General features: G+C 38.8%; 2 protein-coding genes and 1 pseudogene across 2 annotated transcripts; 2 read left to right on the top strand and 1 right to left on the bottom strand.

Moving 5' to 3' along the window:
• Positions 1 to 6,250: 6,250 nt before the first annotated feature.
• Positions 6,251 to 9,195, bottom strand: LOC140921563 (uncharacterized). The gene is made up of 2 exons (XM_073371565.1): positions 8,889 to 9,195; positions 6,251 to 7,475 (listed from the first exon to the last, which is right to left on the bottom strand). The coding sequence occupies exons 1-2, from the start codon at positions 9,115 to 9,117 to the stop codon at positions 6,640 to 6,642; spliced, it is 1,065 nt and encodes a 354-aa protein (XP_073227666.1). The 5' UTR covers positions 9,118 to 9,195; the 3' UTR covers positions 6,251 to 6,639.
• A 100-nt stretch (positions 9,196 to 9,295) lies between these two features.
• On the top strand, positions 9,296 to 14,071 carry LOC140921702 (PAT complex subunit Asterix-like). Its single transcript, XM_073371714.1, has 3 exons — positions 9,296 to 9,463; positions 11,677 to 11,774; positions 13,520 to 14,071. Exons 1-3 carry the CDS (start codon positions 9,302 to 9,304, stop codon positions 13,584 to 13,586), a joined length of 327 nt encoding a protein of 108 aa, XP_073227815.1. The 5' UTR covers positions 9,296 to 9,301; the 3' UTR covers positions 13,587 to 14,071.
• LOC140921763 (uncharacterized) lies at positions 11,840 to 13,003 on the top strand (annotated as a pseudogene).
• Positions 14,072 to 19,418: the final 5,347 nt, after the last annotated feature.

Genomic DNA, 19,418 nt, shown 5'->3' with positions numbered 1-19,418 from the left:
AACGGACTTTCAAAGTGCTCTGTATTAATGATTTGTTATTCATGAAGCCTTCCTCTTACCCTTTTCCTTCTTTTCCTCTTTCATTATAATTACTTCTGTTCTTTTTGTCTGCGATTTGTAATTGCTTTCTTTTACGGAACCAGTTTTTTAGCGCTTTAGCCTAATAGGATTCTTCAATCTGCTTGAAATCCACCTGTAGCAAATTAAAAAACCATGTCAGATGCCCCCTCTTTGTCAATCACGTCGTTGAGTTGACATATCCTCCTTGCTTAACTCCACCTGTACTTCACCGACTTGCATTTTTTTTTTTCCTTTTTGCAGTTTCTGCCATTCTAACTCATTTTTTCGACCTCGCACGTGGACGTGAACAACGAAACAGCTCTTTTAGCGCCACTCTGAATTCAGGCATTCTAATCGCATACACCCAGGGATCGCAGACCGCGCTGAAATACGAGACAACAGCGATGCAAATCCAAACCGTTCTGTTAGAATTCAACTGCGTGCAGAACTGTTCCATTCCCTTTCCTCTATGTAGCGATGTGCTAAATAACTGGATGCAGTTAAAAATAAAACTTGGTACAAAGAGAACCAGAAATAGTCCTGTTATAATCACAAACGTTCTGGAAGTCTTTGCCTGTCGCTTGTTTTCGGCAATTTGCTGGGCATCAGTGATATTTTCACGTTCAGGGAAAGTTCGTCTCGTCGCGTTGTAGATTTTAAAGTAGCAAAACGATATAATACAGAAGGGTATTAATACTGCAAAAACCGTCCCACAAATCCATAGCTTGGGTAAGTCTATTAAAGGAACTATGAACGCAAGCGATGCCGCTAGAATAGCGAAAATCCAGGAGAAAAGTATTAACGCCACGCAGCGCTTTAAGCTCATTTTGATGTGATAGTGCAAAGGCGTGGTTATTGCAATGTACCTATCTAATGAAACATTCACCAAATTAAATGTTACAACTGATGTTGTGAAATACCACAAAGCCGATTCAAATTTCCAAAGAATAACACTGCCCAATGAAGAATGTAGCATTAACAAAAGGGAGATGTAAAAGTTCGCTGCTACTCCTGAGAGAAGCTCAGATGCGGCTAACGAGGCCATGAAAAATCGCGCAGTTTTTCGGAGCGAGTAAAGTCTGTGCACCACAAACAGGCAAATGGTGTTTTCTACTGCGGCTAGGCAGCCAAAAGTAAAACATACAGATGCTATAACGGTGCTAAAACCAACGGGCACTGTAAAATTTGGACATATCATGGTTGAAGTTGAGTGGGTAGCGCGTTAAAAACTGGCTTTGTAGTTTAACTTAACGAAAAGACAGTGCTTCTAATCGAATACATTTTCTTTCAATTCAGTGTCAATTGACTCTATTTTCCTGTCTGGTGACAGGTTAATTAACAAAAAGCATTAAAAATGCTTTTCTTTTTCCCCTTTCAGTAGAATTACTTTCTGTTCTTTTTGTCTGCGACTTGTAATTGCTTTCTTTGACGGAACCAGTTTTTTTAGCGCTATAGCCTAATAGGTTTCTTCAATCTGCTTGAAATCCACCTGTAGCAAATTAACAAACCATGTCAGATGCCTTCTCTTTGTCAATCACGTCTTCGATTTGACATATCCTCCTTGCTTAACTCCGCCTTTACGTCGCCGACTTGCCTTTTTTTTTTTCTTTTTTTTGGCAGTTTCTGCCATTCTACCTCACTTTTTCGACCTCGCACGTCGACGTGAACAATGAAACAGCTCTTTTAGCGCCACTCTGAATTCAGGCATTCTTATCGCATACACCCAGGGATCACAGACTTCGATATGTTGTTAGTGATTGAAAATCCCTTCATTTGCGTTTCGTGTGAAAGCAAAAAATAGAAATGTTTAAAAGTGCATTGTGTTTTCTAATACTTTCGGCTTGTGAAGGGTTTTTAAACTCAAGAGCCAAGCGAAGAACTCCCTAAATCAATACAATCGTTGAAACTACTGGAGAGGTTTAGATTATGAAACCCTGTGGCTTCAAGAGAAGCGGATATCGTACCCGGAGTTGGGGTGGGGGTACTCAACAGATGTTTATGCGGGGAGGGTCCGTCCCGAGGTCCAACCCCTTACCCTTTTATATACTATTTTTCACGAAAAAGCAGTACCCCTTTCGTACACCTTCTATTGACAAATGGTACCCCTTTCACATACCTTGTTTAGAACATTGCATCCCTTTTAACTACTGTAAATGCATTGTCTCTTAAATAGGAATCAATCACAAAGATAGAACGTTTTCTCGACTTTATAAAGCCATAAAATTCATCTGTTATCCCTTCTGGACCCTTCCACAGACCCAAATGACAGATTTGCCTACCCTTTATTAATATACTTCAACGAGTAAAATCCCTACCCTTTCATATACCTGAAGCCTGAAAAAGTTAAGGTCCCCTTTTTCGGGCGGAGCCTCCCCGTATAGCCATCATAGTAAGTACCCCCGCCCGGACTTCAGACTTCGCGTAGACAACGGGGCAAGAGAGAACGCCTAGGGACTAGGCTGCTTTTGCCTATATCAGCTTCGAAATCTATGCTAGAACTGACACTGCTGTTCATTTCTATTGATTTTACTGCCCACTTTTATTGGCTGCTAAATAGAGAAGGGAAGCGTGACGTCAGAAAAAAATTAATTTTTAGAAATTATGGGATTCGTTGGTATATCCAGAAAGAAAGTAGACGTTTTTTATCTCGTTCTACCTGGATATACAAACCTATCCCATCATTTCACAAATTCAGTTTTTGTGAAAGATTTGAACCCAGGGGTCATTTCATAAGTAGGCTGAGTTTGATCGTCCGGGTGAACGTAGTTGGACTGTTGTTGTTGACAATGACGTTTCGACAACCTGTGCGCCGAGTCATCCTCAGAGTCAAAGTGAGTTGTATCACGTTAGTTGATGTAATTAAACTCTAGTTATTGGTTTCAGAGGCGTAGCCAGGATTTTTAAAAGGGGGGTGGGGGTGGGGGGGGCTCACAGAGGCTACACCATCCGGGGATCACCGAATGTATATGGTTTATACCGCTGCTCTCCCTCGTGTATCAGCGGGCTCAGTCGTATTATCGCGGCATGAAGGGTTAGGGGTTAGGGACCCCAACCCGCCCCCCTTGCTACGCCCCTGGCCCTGATTGGTCAATTAATTAAGTCGCGGTGTTATTGGTCGTCTGTCAGTTAAACCATGATGTTATTGGCTATGAGGACTCGTAATGTCATTCGTGCGTTTCGATAGCCAAACATCACGGCTTAACTGACAGACGACCAATAACATCGCGACTTAATTGACCAATCAGGGGCACCCAACGAGAATATAGTTCAAAACCACTTAAACATTGCATTGTTGAACGTATTTTAGTATTTACGGTAGATATAGGCATATTTTTATCCCCCAAAAGTTTTTCATCTGTTTGGATTTCCTAGCTGAAAGTCTAGTGATCCGAAAATTATAGGGATCAAAACTTGCCTTTTCGAAAATTTCAACCAGAAAAAAGGCTCCCGAAAATTCTAGAAGACCTTTTTAGGGTAAAAATCCGTTAAAAACGGGCAATTATACCATTGGGGGGGGGGGGGGTCGAAAATCCTAGGAGAGGCAGCTGGCAGGCAAGAAATTTAACAACAAATGTTCCGAAAATTCTAGATCTCAAATCGTCTTCCGAACAGATATTTTGCAAAATTTTTTGTTGGGTGTCCCTGACCAATCAGTAATCAGAGTTTAATACCATATCATCCACTGCAAAAACCCTAAAAGATAATGATAAGGCAGAAGAAGGAAACTGCTATTGCTTTGTCGGCATTGCTGATCACTCTCTCGGCGACTTCCATGGAGCAGTAGAGAATCACAAGCAACACCTGAACATATCTAAGGTAGTAGGCGACAGATCAGGAGAGGGAGAAGGACGAGCCTGGCAATCTGGCACTAGAGCAATAGAGTGCCACAAGCAACACATGCACATTGCAAAGGAAGTCGGCGATAGGGCTGGAGAAGAAGGCGCCCATGGTAATCTTGGCAATGCATCAATGCCTCGGCGATATATCCAGCGAGAAAAAGAATACCTGAGTACTGCCAAGGAAATCGGTGACAGGGCACTAGAAGAACGTGCCTATGGCAATCTCGGCAATGCTTATCACTGGCTCGGAAATTTTCAACAAGCAATAGATTGCCAAAAGGAATGCCAGAGCTTTGCCAAGGATGTCAGGGACAGGACTTTGGAAGGGACTGCCTCTGGTAATCTCAGCAATGCTTCATGCCTCTGTAACTTTCAACGAGCAACAGAGTTCCACAAGCAACACCTGAGTATTGCCAAGGAAGTCGGTGACAGGGCCGCGGAAGGTCATGTCTATGGCAACCTAGATAATGCTTATCATTGCCTCTGTGACTTCAACCCAAAAATTATCCCATTCCGTAAGTCATGCAGCGCGGCACTCCGTAATTCCATTCTTTCCTATACCCTCGAAGGCTGATTACTGAGGGATATGATGTTTTCCTGGACCAATCATAGCGCGCGAATCTCTCTCACTGAGGACGATATTTTTCAGCAACGGTTAACCAGTCAAATATAACTTGAAAAACAACTTTTATTCAAGCATTATTCCTAGAAATATGTTTATAACACCAAATAACAGTTAGTGTCCTACGTTCAGAACAGAAATATTGTACCTTGTTAAATAATAAACTGATAAAGCACGAAAAAATATCCAAGAATTAATAGAAGCTTGTAATTAATAAATTACAACTAATATAACTTATACAAATCGAGCGTTGTTCAAGTGGATAACTGATCTCTATAAGTTCTGAAACTTCTGAATGAGGACACAATAAACTACGGCTCATTCACTATTCCCTCCAAGCTAAAAATAAGTTACCAATGCTACCCCCCGGGGGGGGGGGCACTTGGGTATTTTTTGGGTGGGTATGTGCCGCCCGGGACTCCAAATTGGCACCCCGTTCTAAAAAAAAAGTTCCCCTAAAATTAATACCCCATTCTAGAAATGGGCCAATTTTTTATACCCCGTTCTAGAATTCGCCCTAAAACTGATACCCCGTTCTAGAAATGGGCCAATTTTTTTATACTCCGTTCTAGGGTGCAACAAGAGTATAACAGTTTGCTTCAGTAACGCATTGAGCCGTATTTTTAAAAGCAATCTGTCCTTAAATAATTTCAAATGGCTGCTTACAAAACTGGAGCTTTCATGCGTTCGAAATATTATACCCGGTTCTAGAAGACGCCTCTGAAATGGATACCCCTTTCTAAACCAGGAGCTTTAAAATCACGACCCCGTTGGGTGGCACATACCCGAATAGGTAATGTATGGGAGTACCCCCCCCCGGGTGCTGCCCTTAACCTACAATAGTACTATACAACTGTTATATTATTCCAGACATTTACTGCTGACACAGAAAATATTTTTTCCGTTACTATTAATTATTTAGCCTGAAAAAAAAAAACAAACAAAACAAACAAAAAAAACTGCCGACATTTTCTGATGCCACCAAGAAACTAGCCTCCCACGCAAACATTCTTAGGGCTTCGTCACGCGTTCCTACCCCAGGAATGATTGCGTGACGAACCCGTAAGAACGTCTGCGTGAGAGGCTACCAAGAAACGACCACAGAAAAACTATACTGAGGACGTACTACTAGACCTACTACCCACATCTAGGTAGTGCTGCTGATTGTTTGGAATTTGCTTCATCCAATCAGAAGCACTAACCAGATATGGAATTTCTGTGCTCCTTTCTCAGACATCATTTCACAGGGAAAATAGTGATGGTGTCGTCAAATGTCAGCTGTCTACTCAAGTTAATTATAACTAAGCAGTAAAAAAATTACTACATGTATTTTAGTGCTAAGCAAATAAAGGTTAAATAACTACAGTTGTAACTGTAAATGTGAGGTAACATTGATCATTGCAGTTTGGCCTCAGTCTTCCGTGCCAGAACAATCTAACTTTAATCTCATGATGCTGGGTGTGGCTTTATCTTGTATTTGGGGTAATGGATTATGAACCACACAGGAACCCTGCCACTGTAAAGTATGAATATTCAGCAGTCATTATGCTATGCCAGTGGCAGCCCATTTTACCAGCAGAGAAAACTTCACCCTATAGACTTTTTCAGACACCAAGACTTGTTCGAAAATTCAAGACTTTGCTGCAATAATCATACAATGCACCTTCAAGACTCTGGAATAGGAAGAAAATGTATAAAGACTTGGAAACTCATTACAGTTGTTCTGAGCTTTCAGGATCAGATCCACATTTATTCTTAAGAGATCAACAATTTCCTACAACTCTACCCTTCACCACCCATACATAATATAGTGCATAAATACTATTATCAGAGCTCAAGGCCTGGTTCCTGTATGGTCGATTTTTAGTGCCAATTCAGGATTAAAATGTTAATCAAAAATGGTATTGATCTTCCTTAAAAACTGTTCAGAAGATCAATTTGATGTTGTGTTGTGAAAAACTGGTTTTCTTTGCTATTTTTAGGCACAACATTGCCTTTTTAAACCTCCAATTGAATGCTCCTACACTGCAGATGAAGAGAAATTATTGCTTACAATTTGGCTAGTGAGTTCGACGTTACCATATTCCCAGGAACCAGGTCCTGATGAACATGAACCCGTTACCAGTAAACATGTAAAACAGAAATGATCACACTCAAACTGAAGAGTGTGTAGGTAAGGTGATTTTTGCACCCATCACAAGCCTTGGGCTGTGCTTCATTTCCACTTCTGTCAGGAACATGAGTATTATCTCTCTTCCTTGGCCCAGGGTTCTGTTCAGTGCGAGTGAAGCTATCCTGATTAAATAATGTTGATTTCCAATTATCACTGCACTTTTCTATGTTACTGTTCAACAACCAGCCAGTTTCAATAATCTCAGTCTTATTTTCACCGCAAATGTGACATTGACCCACCCATCCAGTCACAGACGCTCCATTTCTCCATACAACAAAGAAAGAAAAAGTGCTGCTTGGGCCTCCTAGCTGTCCGATTCCGAACACTTTAGAATGGCTTGTTCCAGCTGCTCCAGTTTCCCGCTCAACAGCAGTGCGATACTCTCCTTCAATAGTATTATCGTCTTTTTGGGTCAAAATCATCTCCGACCCCAAATGATTATACCAAACACCATTTAAGGTGCAAGATTTATTTTTGACTTCAGGATCCCAGGTCTTAATTGTTTTCTCAATAGTTACCGGGGTTTCTGGAATGGATGCATTTGGTTTGCGAGGACCATCACGCTGTTCGTATCTAGTGAAGGTGTCTCGACCAATCATAGTTGACTTCCACTTGTCTATGCAGGTATCTACCTTAGAACGCAATAGCCAAGAGGTAAGAAGCTTTTCATGCCCATCATTGCACACAAGACATTGACCAGTCCACACAGTTGTTGATGAACCATTCCTCCAGACTACAGAGAAAGCAAATGATGCCCCTTTGTAGTCATAAGGTGTTGCTCCTGTCAAAGCAGAATATTTCACCCAATTTAAGTCAGAACTGTCAACTGATGAATAACATGTACTTTAAAAGGCTTTTCCAAAGAAAGCAAAAGCAAAAGCGAAAAAAGTCTCTTCAAATGCAGCGAATAAAATTAATGAATATCACAGTAAATCCTCCATTGAGCCCCCCTTCTCAAATAAGTCTTCTCCCTCTATTGAACCCCCCCCCCCTGCCTTTTCAGGGTTAAAAAGGTTAATAAGCCACCCTCTCTATTATGCCCCCCCTCCCCCCGTTCCCTCCCTTAATCCTTCTTCACTTACAAAGCAAGGACTGTATTAATCAATCACAACTGTAAAACTTTGAATGGACTGATCCACGATGGTTTATTTACAAACTGGATATTCGGATTTCATTCTGATCCTCAGGTGCATGACCTCCAGCCTTCTTGCACTTGAGCTTTTCCACTTTGTATTCTAGTCCTTTAGGGAGAGCTGATACCATCCTCCTTTCTTATTCAAATAAGCCACCTGTCTCTATTACCAACCCCCCCCCCCCCCCCCAAACAACCCCTTCAAATGGGCCTGAAATAAATAAGCCCCAGGGGGGCTTGATGGAGGCTTTAAGGTATTTTTATTCATGAATCAACAGGTACCAGATACATGTAAGTGTGAAGCAAGCTCCTGTATGAAGCATGTGATTTACATGTAAAACATGCCCTAGCACCTGTGCCACCATAAACATTGTGTTCAGTAGGCAACATGTGATGTGAGTACTTTATCTAACCTTAAGCGAGATGCAGATTCTCCAAACTAATCTCAATACATTTCTTTAAAGAATTTGTTGAGAGAATTTGACAAAAAATCAAGGCGTTCTTTTGGTGATCATTTTAATAATTCTCACAAACCTTTCTCTTGACCATCTATTGATTTATTAGGAGAAAATTGATGTTGGTCAGTGTTTAGATTTTAAGGTAGACTTCTCTTATGTATGCAATTAAACAAAAAGACACACTATAGGGAAAACAATAATCATGCCCTATAGGTTGGAAATGGAACATTGGAAGGGAGATCCACATCAAGATCTTTCGTATTACATGTGACTTAGTATACACTGTAGTTATTTAAAAAAAAAAAAAAACAGCACTTCGTCTCAGTTCACAGTCCAGGATTTGCAATGTAGATTACTGGTGGATGCAATGTATTGAACCTGTGACCTTCACGAAAGCAGCGCGTGATTCCATGGTCCCTAGCACATGCCCTGAATTTTCCCATCCTATTAAAGTACTCAACATGCTTAAAGAATTCACATTTAAGCTTAAGTTTCAGAACATTCAGTTAACTACATAAAGATTATTAAATTGCATGATAAAGCCTCGGTCAATTGAGGACTCAGGATTGCAGTGGCTTGAATGAGGAAATATAAAGTTACTTACCAAAAAGGACAGAGTGACTAGGGCCCGCAGATCCATTGAATCTCTCCTGAGCAGTCCTGTATTCGCCCCAGAGTCTACCATTTTCATCATGCTCTATGTAAACCTCAGATCCCAGCTGATTATACCATTTGCCGTCTAGAGTCTCACAATTCTTACCAGCTGCGATCGAGCCAAGGGTAAGAACTAAATAGAAGGCAAACTGGAGATAAATTAACGGCAAAGACGCCATGATCTTTCTTCGTGCACCTCTCCAACTTTCCACGTGGGTAATCTTGCGTGCAGGTGAAATTGTTTATCAGCTTAGCCTCGACTCCGAGTTATAGACGCGCTAACCCTGGGAACGAAGGTCCGTCCGCCATGTTAGTTATCCCACAAAGCACGCTGGGACGTTTCATTCGATACGTACAATCAAAATGCCGGCTGGCAGTTCTATTTCTTCGCCTAAAGACGATCCCAGAAGACCAAACAAAATATTTCGGTACAAGCCAGTACCTAACAAGCCTACAGATGATCCTACACCAGAATATATGAACCTTCTGGGGATGATATTTAGCATGTGCGGTCTTCTCATGAAGGTAAATCGATCTAGCAGAAACCGGTCTTGTGATGGCCAATTACACTCTGAATTTTAAGAAAAAAAGTTTAAAACAAATCATAGATTAAGATTTAGTTCTCGTAAATTCAAACTGCCTGTTTTTTGTTTACAGAAAAAGAGTTCTTATCCTATGATTTGCTTTAAATTTTTGCCCAAAATAAGAAAACTTTTTCTTAAATTTAGAGATTCAGAGCAATCTCGAATTTAGAGTGTTAGCTTAACTGTTTTCCTTTCTCGGTTAAAATTGAACAGAAATACATGTAGTTAATGCAAAGATCACGCATGTCCTTTGTAGTACGGACACTTTATAAATACCAGGCCTTCTAGCACCAATGGGCAATTAGCCTGTGAACAGGCTCTCTGTTTTGGGAAAAGGGTAGAAAAATCGCGAGGAGAGAGAAGGAAAAGGGTGAGAGCCTGTAGACAAACATTTGAGGCCGTTGTTCTGCCTTCTTGTCTCGTAATTGCTAATCAATGGCACATGTAAAAAAGGGGTAGGTAGGCAACACACAACTTTGACCCCGTGCCAAAATGCTGCTTTTTCCAATGAGTTTTTTTCTGACCTGTTTACAAGCGATTATTTAAATTAAATCACGTGCCACGAGCTAACGAAAAAAGCGATGTAAATCAAACCTGTCACCAGTCAGTGTTCTCGCCAATGGTAGCTTGCAGCGGGTGCCGTGGAATGACAGTCCCAAATGTTTGTCTACAGGCTCTCACCCTTTCCCTTCCCACTCCTCGCGATTTTTTCACCCTTTTCCCAAACAGAGAGCCTGTTCACAGGCTAATGGGCAATTGCATTTAATATCTGCACCCCCCGGTTGAGGAACCATGGAATTCTCCAGGGGTAAGTTATAAAAATTGAGGATTTCTTTAGGGGTAGAGTAAAAAAATATATTGAATTCTCTGGGGGTGAAGCTTTAATTTTCACGAAATTCTTCATGGGTAGTACCCATATTCTTCAGGAATAAGCCCACATTTTATGGAAGTCTTCAGGGGTAAACGTAATTTTAGCCAATCTTCACGGGTAAGAAGAAAAGGTTAGTCCTCAACCCAGCAGGATGGAGGGTGGGGGGGGGGGGTATGGATATTAAATACACTATCACAATTATGATCACCCATTAGAGGGAAAATGCTTTGATCTTTCAACAGTAACCGGTCAAGTTGCCTGAAAGTTGTGTCCTCAGAGACCAGAGTTACAGGCTGTAAGCCCCCTGAAATGCCGAGTCATGTCACCTGAATTTTTTCAGGCGAAGTGCACAGAGAAACAAAGTTAATTTCTGTTAAATAAAGAGTGCATGTTAATATATCTTTTTCCTTAAACCATCATGAGACGAAACAAGCATAATGAATGTGTAACATATCTCATTCTTTAGCGATAATGAGACAAATCAAGTGGTATAAATGTGTAATATCTCTGGCTCTTTAACCCTTGATTAACAACAAAACAAATGCGATATATGAGTAATGTATCTCATTCTATAATCAATGGGACGAAAAAAGTGCGCAAAGGTAATAGGGATGTTAGGATATTGTTGGGCATGATAAAATTTCGAGCCTGGTTTTAACTCAGCATTTTGGGTGGCTTGACTAAACCTATTGGGTGACATAACTGTGATTTCGGGTGATACAACTTCGGGCGAGGTGACTTTTGGACAACTTGACCATAAACCCTTTCAACTAATTCTTTACTACACTTTTCACAAACATGCGAACTCTAAAGTTCAAAAGGCGCCTTCACAATTGCATTTTTCGCTGCCGTCAATCATAATTACGATCACAAGCAACGAACCTTGAAACCCAGAAACACACAAAACGGATCGAAATCCACCAATCACAAATCACAAACCATTACCGTTTGAACCGGTTAAAGTAAAGTTTTATTTCCTAAGAGGTCCGTTGAGATGATTGACGGCAGCAAAAAACGCAATCGTCAGTTGGCTTTTGAACTTCAGAATTCGCATGTTTGTGAAAAGCGCAGTAAGGACGTCCGTCTGACAATTTTTTGGGGGATTTTTGGGGCTTACAGGGTTAGTACCATAAACTAAACTGTGAACATTTCCTGTTCAGTTAGTCGAGTATAAAGGTAGCTTGGAAAAACTGAAGATACATGTACATGTACCCCTCACTGCCCATTTTTATTATTATCATTATCTGACATTATTATTTTCATTAATGTAATTATTTTATTAGCTCAAGTGGGCAGCATGGGCAGCGGTCTTCTGTTCTTTCATCACATTTTCCAATTCACGCTCATCTGAGGATACCAAACAGATGTTTAGCAGTTTTTTGTAAGTAGTAAGATCACCTTTTAATTTAATTATCGTTAGTGTTACTTTTATAATGCAATAACAGAATGAGCAGTTGACAAATCTCTCTTCACACTCCAGTCTGCCACACTGATTTCAAATTTTAGTTTTGAAGGTTCATTTGAATAATCCCTCTAACCTGCTAAATGAGAATCATCCCTCTATCAATTTTACAATGGAGCTAGAAGAAAATGGCAAGCTTCCCTTTCTCGGAATGAATGTTATCAGGAATGGTTGCCGCCTAGACACCACGGTTTACAGAAAACCAATGGACACTGGACTTCTGCTACACTACCACAGTCACGTTGACGCCAGATACAAACGGTCACTCCTGAACACCATGGTTAACTGTGCGTTTAAACTCTCGTCTACGTGGAAGTTTTTTCACGAGGAATGTGAACGCCTTAAAGAGATCTTCTCCTGACTGCGCTATCCAGACGACCTTGTGCAGTCAACCATTCGCCAATTCATTGAATCCAAAGTGTCTGAGGATTCACACACCCAAGTGGCTGATAAAAGAGAAGCCCCAATCAGAATCGTGTTGCCCTTCAAAGACCAGAAATCAGCAAACGTAGTACGTAAACAGCTGGCTGACCTGAGTAGGAAGATCAATGCAGACATCAGCCCAGTTTACACAAGTAGGAAGATCAAAGATGAAATTAAGGTCGAGGAAGACAAGCCACCTCTTGTGAGTCAACAATGCGTGGTGTATTCTTTCCAGTGTAGCCTGTGTGATTCAGGCTATGTCGGCTACACGTGCCGACACCTACACCAACGAATTGAAGAACACAAAGGATCGGTAATCGGAAACCACCTCAGAGAGCAGCATGATATGGAGCCTGAAGACATCGCACAAAGTTTTAGAATCTTAAGAAAGTGTCAGAACAAATTTGACTGTCTTATTTTTGAAATGTTTTTTATCCAAGAACTGAAACCGACGCTTAACAAACAGTGCGATTCAATTCGCGCCAAATTATTTGTTTAGAGTAGTTCTTGTTAACATTGTTTTATTTCCATTGTTTTTTGACTTTATAAATATTTTTAGCACTTTTTACATTTTTACATATTTTACCACATTTTAGCGTTCACCACATTTTTATCTATTATAACTTGTTTTTAACTTATTTATGCTAATTTAGAGAACTTTTATACACTTGAAAATGACCTCGGAGAGGTCGAAACGTTGTGATTTTTTATCGCTAATATTTATCTCAAAAACCTGCTAAAAGCAGGTGATTCTTTTTTAGGGTGTTTTTGTTCATAAAGTATGGAATACAGTGGCCCCAAGCGACTTTTTGCAACTGTAACTTTTACTTTCTAAACAACAAACAAAAAACACACCAAAAAACCCTGCTTTTTTTGTTTACTTTCTGTAAACAAGAAAATAGTTAATTATAGAAAAATGATTTTAGAAGAAACTGAAAGAGCATTTTAAAATTAAATAACTTGGAAATTTTCCCAATTCTTCAAATATAGTACATGGGAAATCAAGCAGTTAGCGATTTCGTTTGGCTCAATTGTTTTTCCCATGGAAGTAACTGGGGCTGGCCTCTATCATAGCTAAGGGAAATCCCCTCCAATTCCCCCAACCCAAACCAAGCCCCCCCCCTCAGCCACAAATTATCCCTAGATGTACACTGTCTTGTACTTTGTGCTAAAAATTAAGAAAGTAATAATAGTAATGATAAAAATGTAAATAGCTAACTTTGTCCCATATTTGATTTCAGATTATCTGTGTCAGCAGTTGTAATGTCATATCTACAGAATCCACAGCCAATGGCTGCAACATGGTAGCATGTGGACAGTAAACAGTCAGTCACCTCAATAAACATTTCAACAGTGAACGTGATTCCACATGTACGTTATCATTTGTTAGAACCTTAAGTGTTTTTATGAAGTTGTGAATTTCAATGTATCATTGGCCAATTCAGGGCTCCAAGTTAACTTTTAAGTGCACTTGCAAAGTTTTGCCAGTAAGATTTTTTTTCCAAAAGAAAACTGGTGAGACCATTATTTCCCTTTGTTTGGGAGACATGGATGATTCTAACTCGCAAACGTTTGCTAGTGGACATTTTTTTCACTCACAGATTATCGAAATCTCTCGCATTTTGTGAGCTTGTGAACATTAATTTTGGGCCTTGCAAGTTCTGATTGTTGAAATAGCTTACATGGTATTGTTGTCAAGATAGAGTGCAAGAATACAAGTTGAGTTATTCAATGGTCAGTCTATACTTGTCGATTATTGTCCACAGAATTTATTGAACTACATGTAAAAGAAACATTGTATACAAAATAATGCTTGCATGTCTTCCTTTTCTTGTCCTGGAGTGTTGTTAGGGCCCATATGTACAAACACCTTTTCATTATTTTGTGCTACGTTTGTTATCTCGTCCTTGCAATATTTGATAATTAAACAGAGTCATAATAATTATCTAGGACTGGATTGTGTGATTGCCGTCTGCAATTTTGCATCCTCTTATAAACTGCTATTGCTTCGCCTATGATCACTCACACAGAAAGTCTAGACAGTCATTCATCTCTGTCCTCGATTGCATCAAAGATTGATCACTTCAGAAGTGTTAAAACACAAACTGAAGTTTTCGTTCAATATCAGTTTCTTTCCTAATGTTGTTATCTGTAACGGAAGTCTTTATCTTATTCTACGCCTTCTCATTCGCTAAGAGCCTTTTCACCCTAAACAAGGGAAGTAATTGTTAAAGTTATACATTGTGTACTTTCCTTTCGTTATTGCCGCTCCCCGTGTTCACCATTTTTTTTTATGCCCTGGGCATTACAGCTGTCCCTATAGAATCGAAGGCAATGCTAAATCCAAAATTTTGGGAAGTATACAAGGTGTCGTACATGTATATGGGTAACGTGAAAATCGTGGATTTTATATTACTCAGTTTTGACCTCTCTCTGATGCGATTACAAAACAACACAAAATCGAACTTAGAAGGAAATAAGCGTAAAAGGAACCAGACTAAACGGCGCCCTGTTTTCGTAAACAAGGTGTACATGTGTTATGGTAACGTAAAAAAAAAAGTCAAAAAGGAAAAAATTATCAAGGCCTCTTTTCATAAACTTGTGTTTCATACTGCGGTAGTTCATTAAATATTATTTGATTATATTACTACAAAACAAATAAACATGGAAATTAAATGTTCTTGACTAATATAGGTTACATGTATGTTATTAAAAACATTCGGTATCATTAAAAGTGGTGGAGGCGAGGAAAATTGAACAGGTCTTAATTTATTATTTATACACATACAATTCTTAAATTCTAGATGAATTTTAGGATGAACTTGTAAGTCTTCCTTTCCTTTTTTTTCTCCTGAAATTGTATTCCGGTAGTGCTTTTCTCTTTGCCCTCAGTGCTGTTGGTTGAATAAAAAATAAATAGTTTTTTTTTTACGATAAACTTAAAATCATATCATGTTAAACTTGACACTGAATGTGGTCTTCATCAATTTTTGCAGCAAATCTGAGTCGCGAAACAATCTTTTGCCATTTACGTCTCCTATTTGTTTTTTTATTACTGGTAGACATTTCCGTCAAGAATATGATTTGATAATTTGCAAAACGCAAAATAAACTTAAATAAAAAGCTGTTCCTTTTTTTTAAAAAAAAAATATTATTATTATTAAATAACGATCTGACTGCATTTAAAAATTAGCAATTTGGCCCTTCTCTTTCATAGATCAAATATCTTTTTTTTTCTGATCATATCTTATTCCTTTTTCTCTTATTTGCTTTTTCGCGAATTTCTTCTGTTCAGTTTTGTTTCGTGTAATTACTGATGTCGACTTATTAAATTTAGCAGATGACTGAAATACAAATACAGATGACTGAAATACTGTAATTGCAAGCTTCATCATGGGGTGCGCCAAAAACAATGCGCCTCCTTTCCCTTTTTATAGATGGGCGATTTAAAATGTTTTAACCAATACTTTTTTAATACACCAGTTTCTTGTATTTCGTGAATTATTATCGTTCTTTCCCTTGCCTCCGTCACGGTTTTCCAGGATCTTCAAAGGTGGTATTTCTTGAAAGCTTTCACTTCATACAAGATGTAAATGATAAAGCGTCTGACCATTTAGTTGGGCTGTCAAGCTGCCGATTTCTTTGGCTAACGTTTACATTGAAATTACAGAGCTGTGTCGAAAATTGCCTTTTCGTAAACTACCCCAGTTTCTTGGAAACCATTTTCTTTAATTTCGCTTTCGTCTTTTTTTCGATCTTGGCACCGTTTTACTGAAAAGTTGAATAAATTTTGGCGAAAAGGAGGAAACGACTTCTTGCACGCGGCTCTAAACTCAGGCATTCTGATCATATACACCCAGGGATCAGAAATTGCGCTCCAATACGAAACAACAGCAATGCAAATCCACACTTTTCTCACAGTGGGGCTTTCGCATAATTCTATCCCATCTGTAAGCAATTGGATGAAGTTGAAAATAATAACCGGTGCAAACAGAACAAAGAACAATACTGTTATTATTCCAAATGTTAAGGCTGTCTTTCTTTGTCGTTTGTTTTCAGATTCTTGTTGAGCATCGATGGTGTTCACTCGAGCCGGGAAAGTGCCTTTCGATGCTCTGTAAATGCCAAAATAGCAAAATGCTATTATACACAAGGGAATTAATACGACCACGATCGGTCCATAAATCCATACTTTTGGTAAATATTCTTGGGGAATAAGGTATACCACCAACGCGCTTAAAAACGATAAAAGCCACGCGAAACCAATAAGTGTCAAACACTTCTTGGAGCTCATTTTGGTATAGTAGCGTAATGGCGACGTTATCGCAACGTATCTATCCAACGCCACATTAACCAAGTTATATGTCGTAACCATGGTTGTGAGACACCACATTGTACTTTCCCTTTTCCACAAGGCCGTACCGTTTTCGTGACTATAATGATTTAAAATCAGCCACGCGGATAAAAATGAGTTTCCAATTACTGTAGAGAAGAGCTCTCCGGCGGCGAGGGAGATCATAAAATACCGCGACGTCTTACGTAACGAAGTAATCTTTTGCACGGATGAAAGAACTGCTGTATTTTCTAGAATGGCCAAAAGAGCAGAAAGGCAACAAATTGACGTTACAGTGGCTGTAAAACTCAGGGACAGGTTGTAGAGTGGACACGACATGATTAAAAGAGGCTCGCAATCACCTTACAAGTCAGCTGTTGGTCAATTTTGAAGTTGTTTCCTTTTTCAATTTACATTTTGTTTGCCTCTTGGATATTGTATGGCTGACTGCTAAACCATTATTAAATTAAAAAAAAAAAACATTAATTAAAAATGCTTCATATGGCTCATGAATAACACTTAAATTCAAATTACTAACTTCAATTTTAGCTGAGTCAGCGACGCTGGACGACTTGGGGGTTTCAGAATGTTAAATTTCATTTTTCAAAAAACTTATACTAAACGGTGCCAACGTCAAATCAGCATTTTATCACACGTACGACCAGTTGATGTACTGTAAGGTAGCGGTAAATTTAATTAAGAGATGTGTAGGTCTAATTCTGTAGCTTTGTCATAACCTCCTTATAGCTTCGTACAACCAGTACCCACTTGTAACCGCTCTGTGGTAGTAGCCAACTCGGAAGCTTGGCTCCTTTGGCTCCTACACCCGTTTTTTCTTTGTCATGTTTAATTCAATGTAAAGTTAGCTCTGTTTTTACTTTTTTTTTCTTATTGTTGTTGTATTGTAATTGAATAAGTGTGAATAAATGAACTTGAACTTTGCCCTACTCTGAAGCCCTTTTTATGAATCATACCCTGGGACAGTAATATGAGAAAATTTAGTTTTTCAGTTTCAGTTTTCCATTATTTTTCCTACACAACTCATACCTTATTGTTTGTATTTGTTTAGTGTTCTTCGTGAGTGTCTTTAATTATCTTCTTGTGTGTTATTGCAGCATGAATTTTAACATTATCAATTTGCATTACTGGTTATCAGTACCTTACCCTGACTGTATTAACACGAGGGGACTTGATGCAAAAGGAAATACGCTACAAATGTGATATTATATGGGTTGATGGAATTGACAACGTTGTCTGGGTAAATTTTGCTGTAATGGAAAATTTTGTGTGGAGTGCTTTGGTCTATACACACAGGATTGGACTACCACCTTGGATTATTCTGAACTTCCTTAGAAAGCCTCTAACTGAGATTGCAATTCTTTTAACATGACAAAACCGATGATAGGGCATTTGCACGGTGGCATCATTTGACAACTACTACCAGAATCCATTTCGATTTTCCTTTCATATTTAGATTTTTTAATCACAGTGAGGTTTAAATAACAAAAGCCCTAATTTGCAGAAGAAAGCAAGACCCTGAAAAATTCTGTTAGTCTTAATAAAAAATATAATAGCAAGTTTTTATGGCGCATTTAAAGAATTCTCAATGCGCTTACAATAGTAAATAAAGTGTAAATGGAACTATATACAGTAATTATTCCTATAAAGAAAAGTTTTCAAAAGTTTCTTAAAAGTAGAAACAGATTCAGAGTTTTTGATATGATCAGGTAGACTGTTCCAGATTATCGGTGCATAATATGAAAATTTAATGAGCGGTGTCTATAAGCCACGGTTACAACAGACGGAACTTGTAAAAGCAATCTATTAGATGAGCGGAGTAAACGAGCCGACTGGTTTTTTGAGAAGGAGTGAAGTCAAATATTAAGGTGCTAAATCGTTTAATATTTTAAATGTTAAAAGCCATATTTTAAAATCGATGCTAGAATTATAAGTAGTCATCATGCAAATGCCTATTCCAGCAATTCCTATATAGAAATTCGCCGCAAATTATCGCGGTACGGTTTTATCATTGCGAAGCAGGACATTCTTCTCCATAAAAAACGAAGAAACGTACTACACAAAGCAAAAAAAAAAAAAAATGGGGAAAACTAGAAACGAATCAGTACTAGAAAATAATGAAATATAATGTCTAGGTCGGCAAATTAAAACAAGTCGGTAATATAGTATTATTATAGTACAGCATTTCAGGGGAAGCGTGTGAAACAAAACAGTTGTTTTGATTCGCGGCTCTTGCAATGGAACCTAACGCTTTCCTTAACTGAGTAGAAAATCATAGAAGACCGATAGGGATCTTGCATTTACGGCCCCTAAGTTGTGGAACAAAAATCCGAAGGACATAGGGACAAGACTTCCACGTTTTAAAATTATACTGAAAATATTTTTTTTATTTCCACAAGCTTTTTCGAGCTTAGTTTTTTTAGTTTTTTTTTTTTGGTTGCATTTATATATTTCTTAGGAACTTGTGTGAAGCTCAACTGATCGCGCATATGCATAGAATGAGCTGAATAAGCATTATCGTCATCATCATCGTTATTATTATTATTATTATTATTATTATTATTATTATTGTTGTTATTATTATTAATAACTTATTTTTCACTTATTTATTTTTTTATTGGCCACGGCTTTAAACAGTCGAGGCCACTCGTCTGTCCAACCATCTAGTTGAATTTGGACATCCATGTCAATAAACACCATGCACGTAACTAACGTAACTAACGCATTGGTAAAGCTGCTAATTCCAGCTTGTATTCAACGGTAATATCGTTCTATGGGCTTCTCTTTGG

The sequence above is a fragment of the Porites lutea genome, chromosome 12, assembly GCF_958299795.1.
Source record: "Porites lutea chromosome 12, jaPorLute2.1, whole genome shotgun sequence".
Lineage (NCBI taxonomy): Eukaryota > Metazoa > Cnidaria > Anthozoa > Scleractinia > Poritidae > Porites > Porites lutea.
This window is presented reverse-complemented; position numbering and strand designations above follow the sequence as displayed.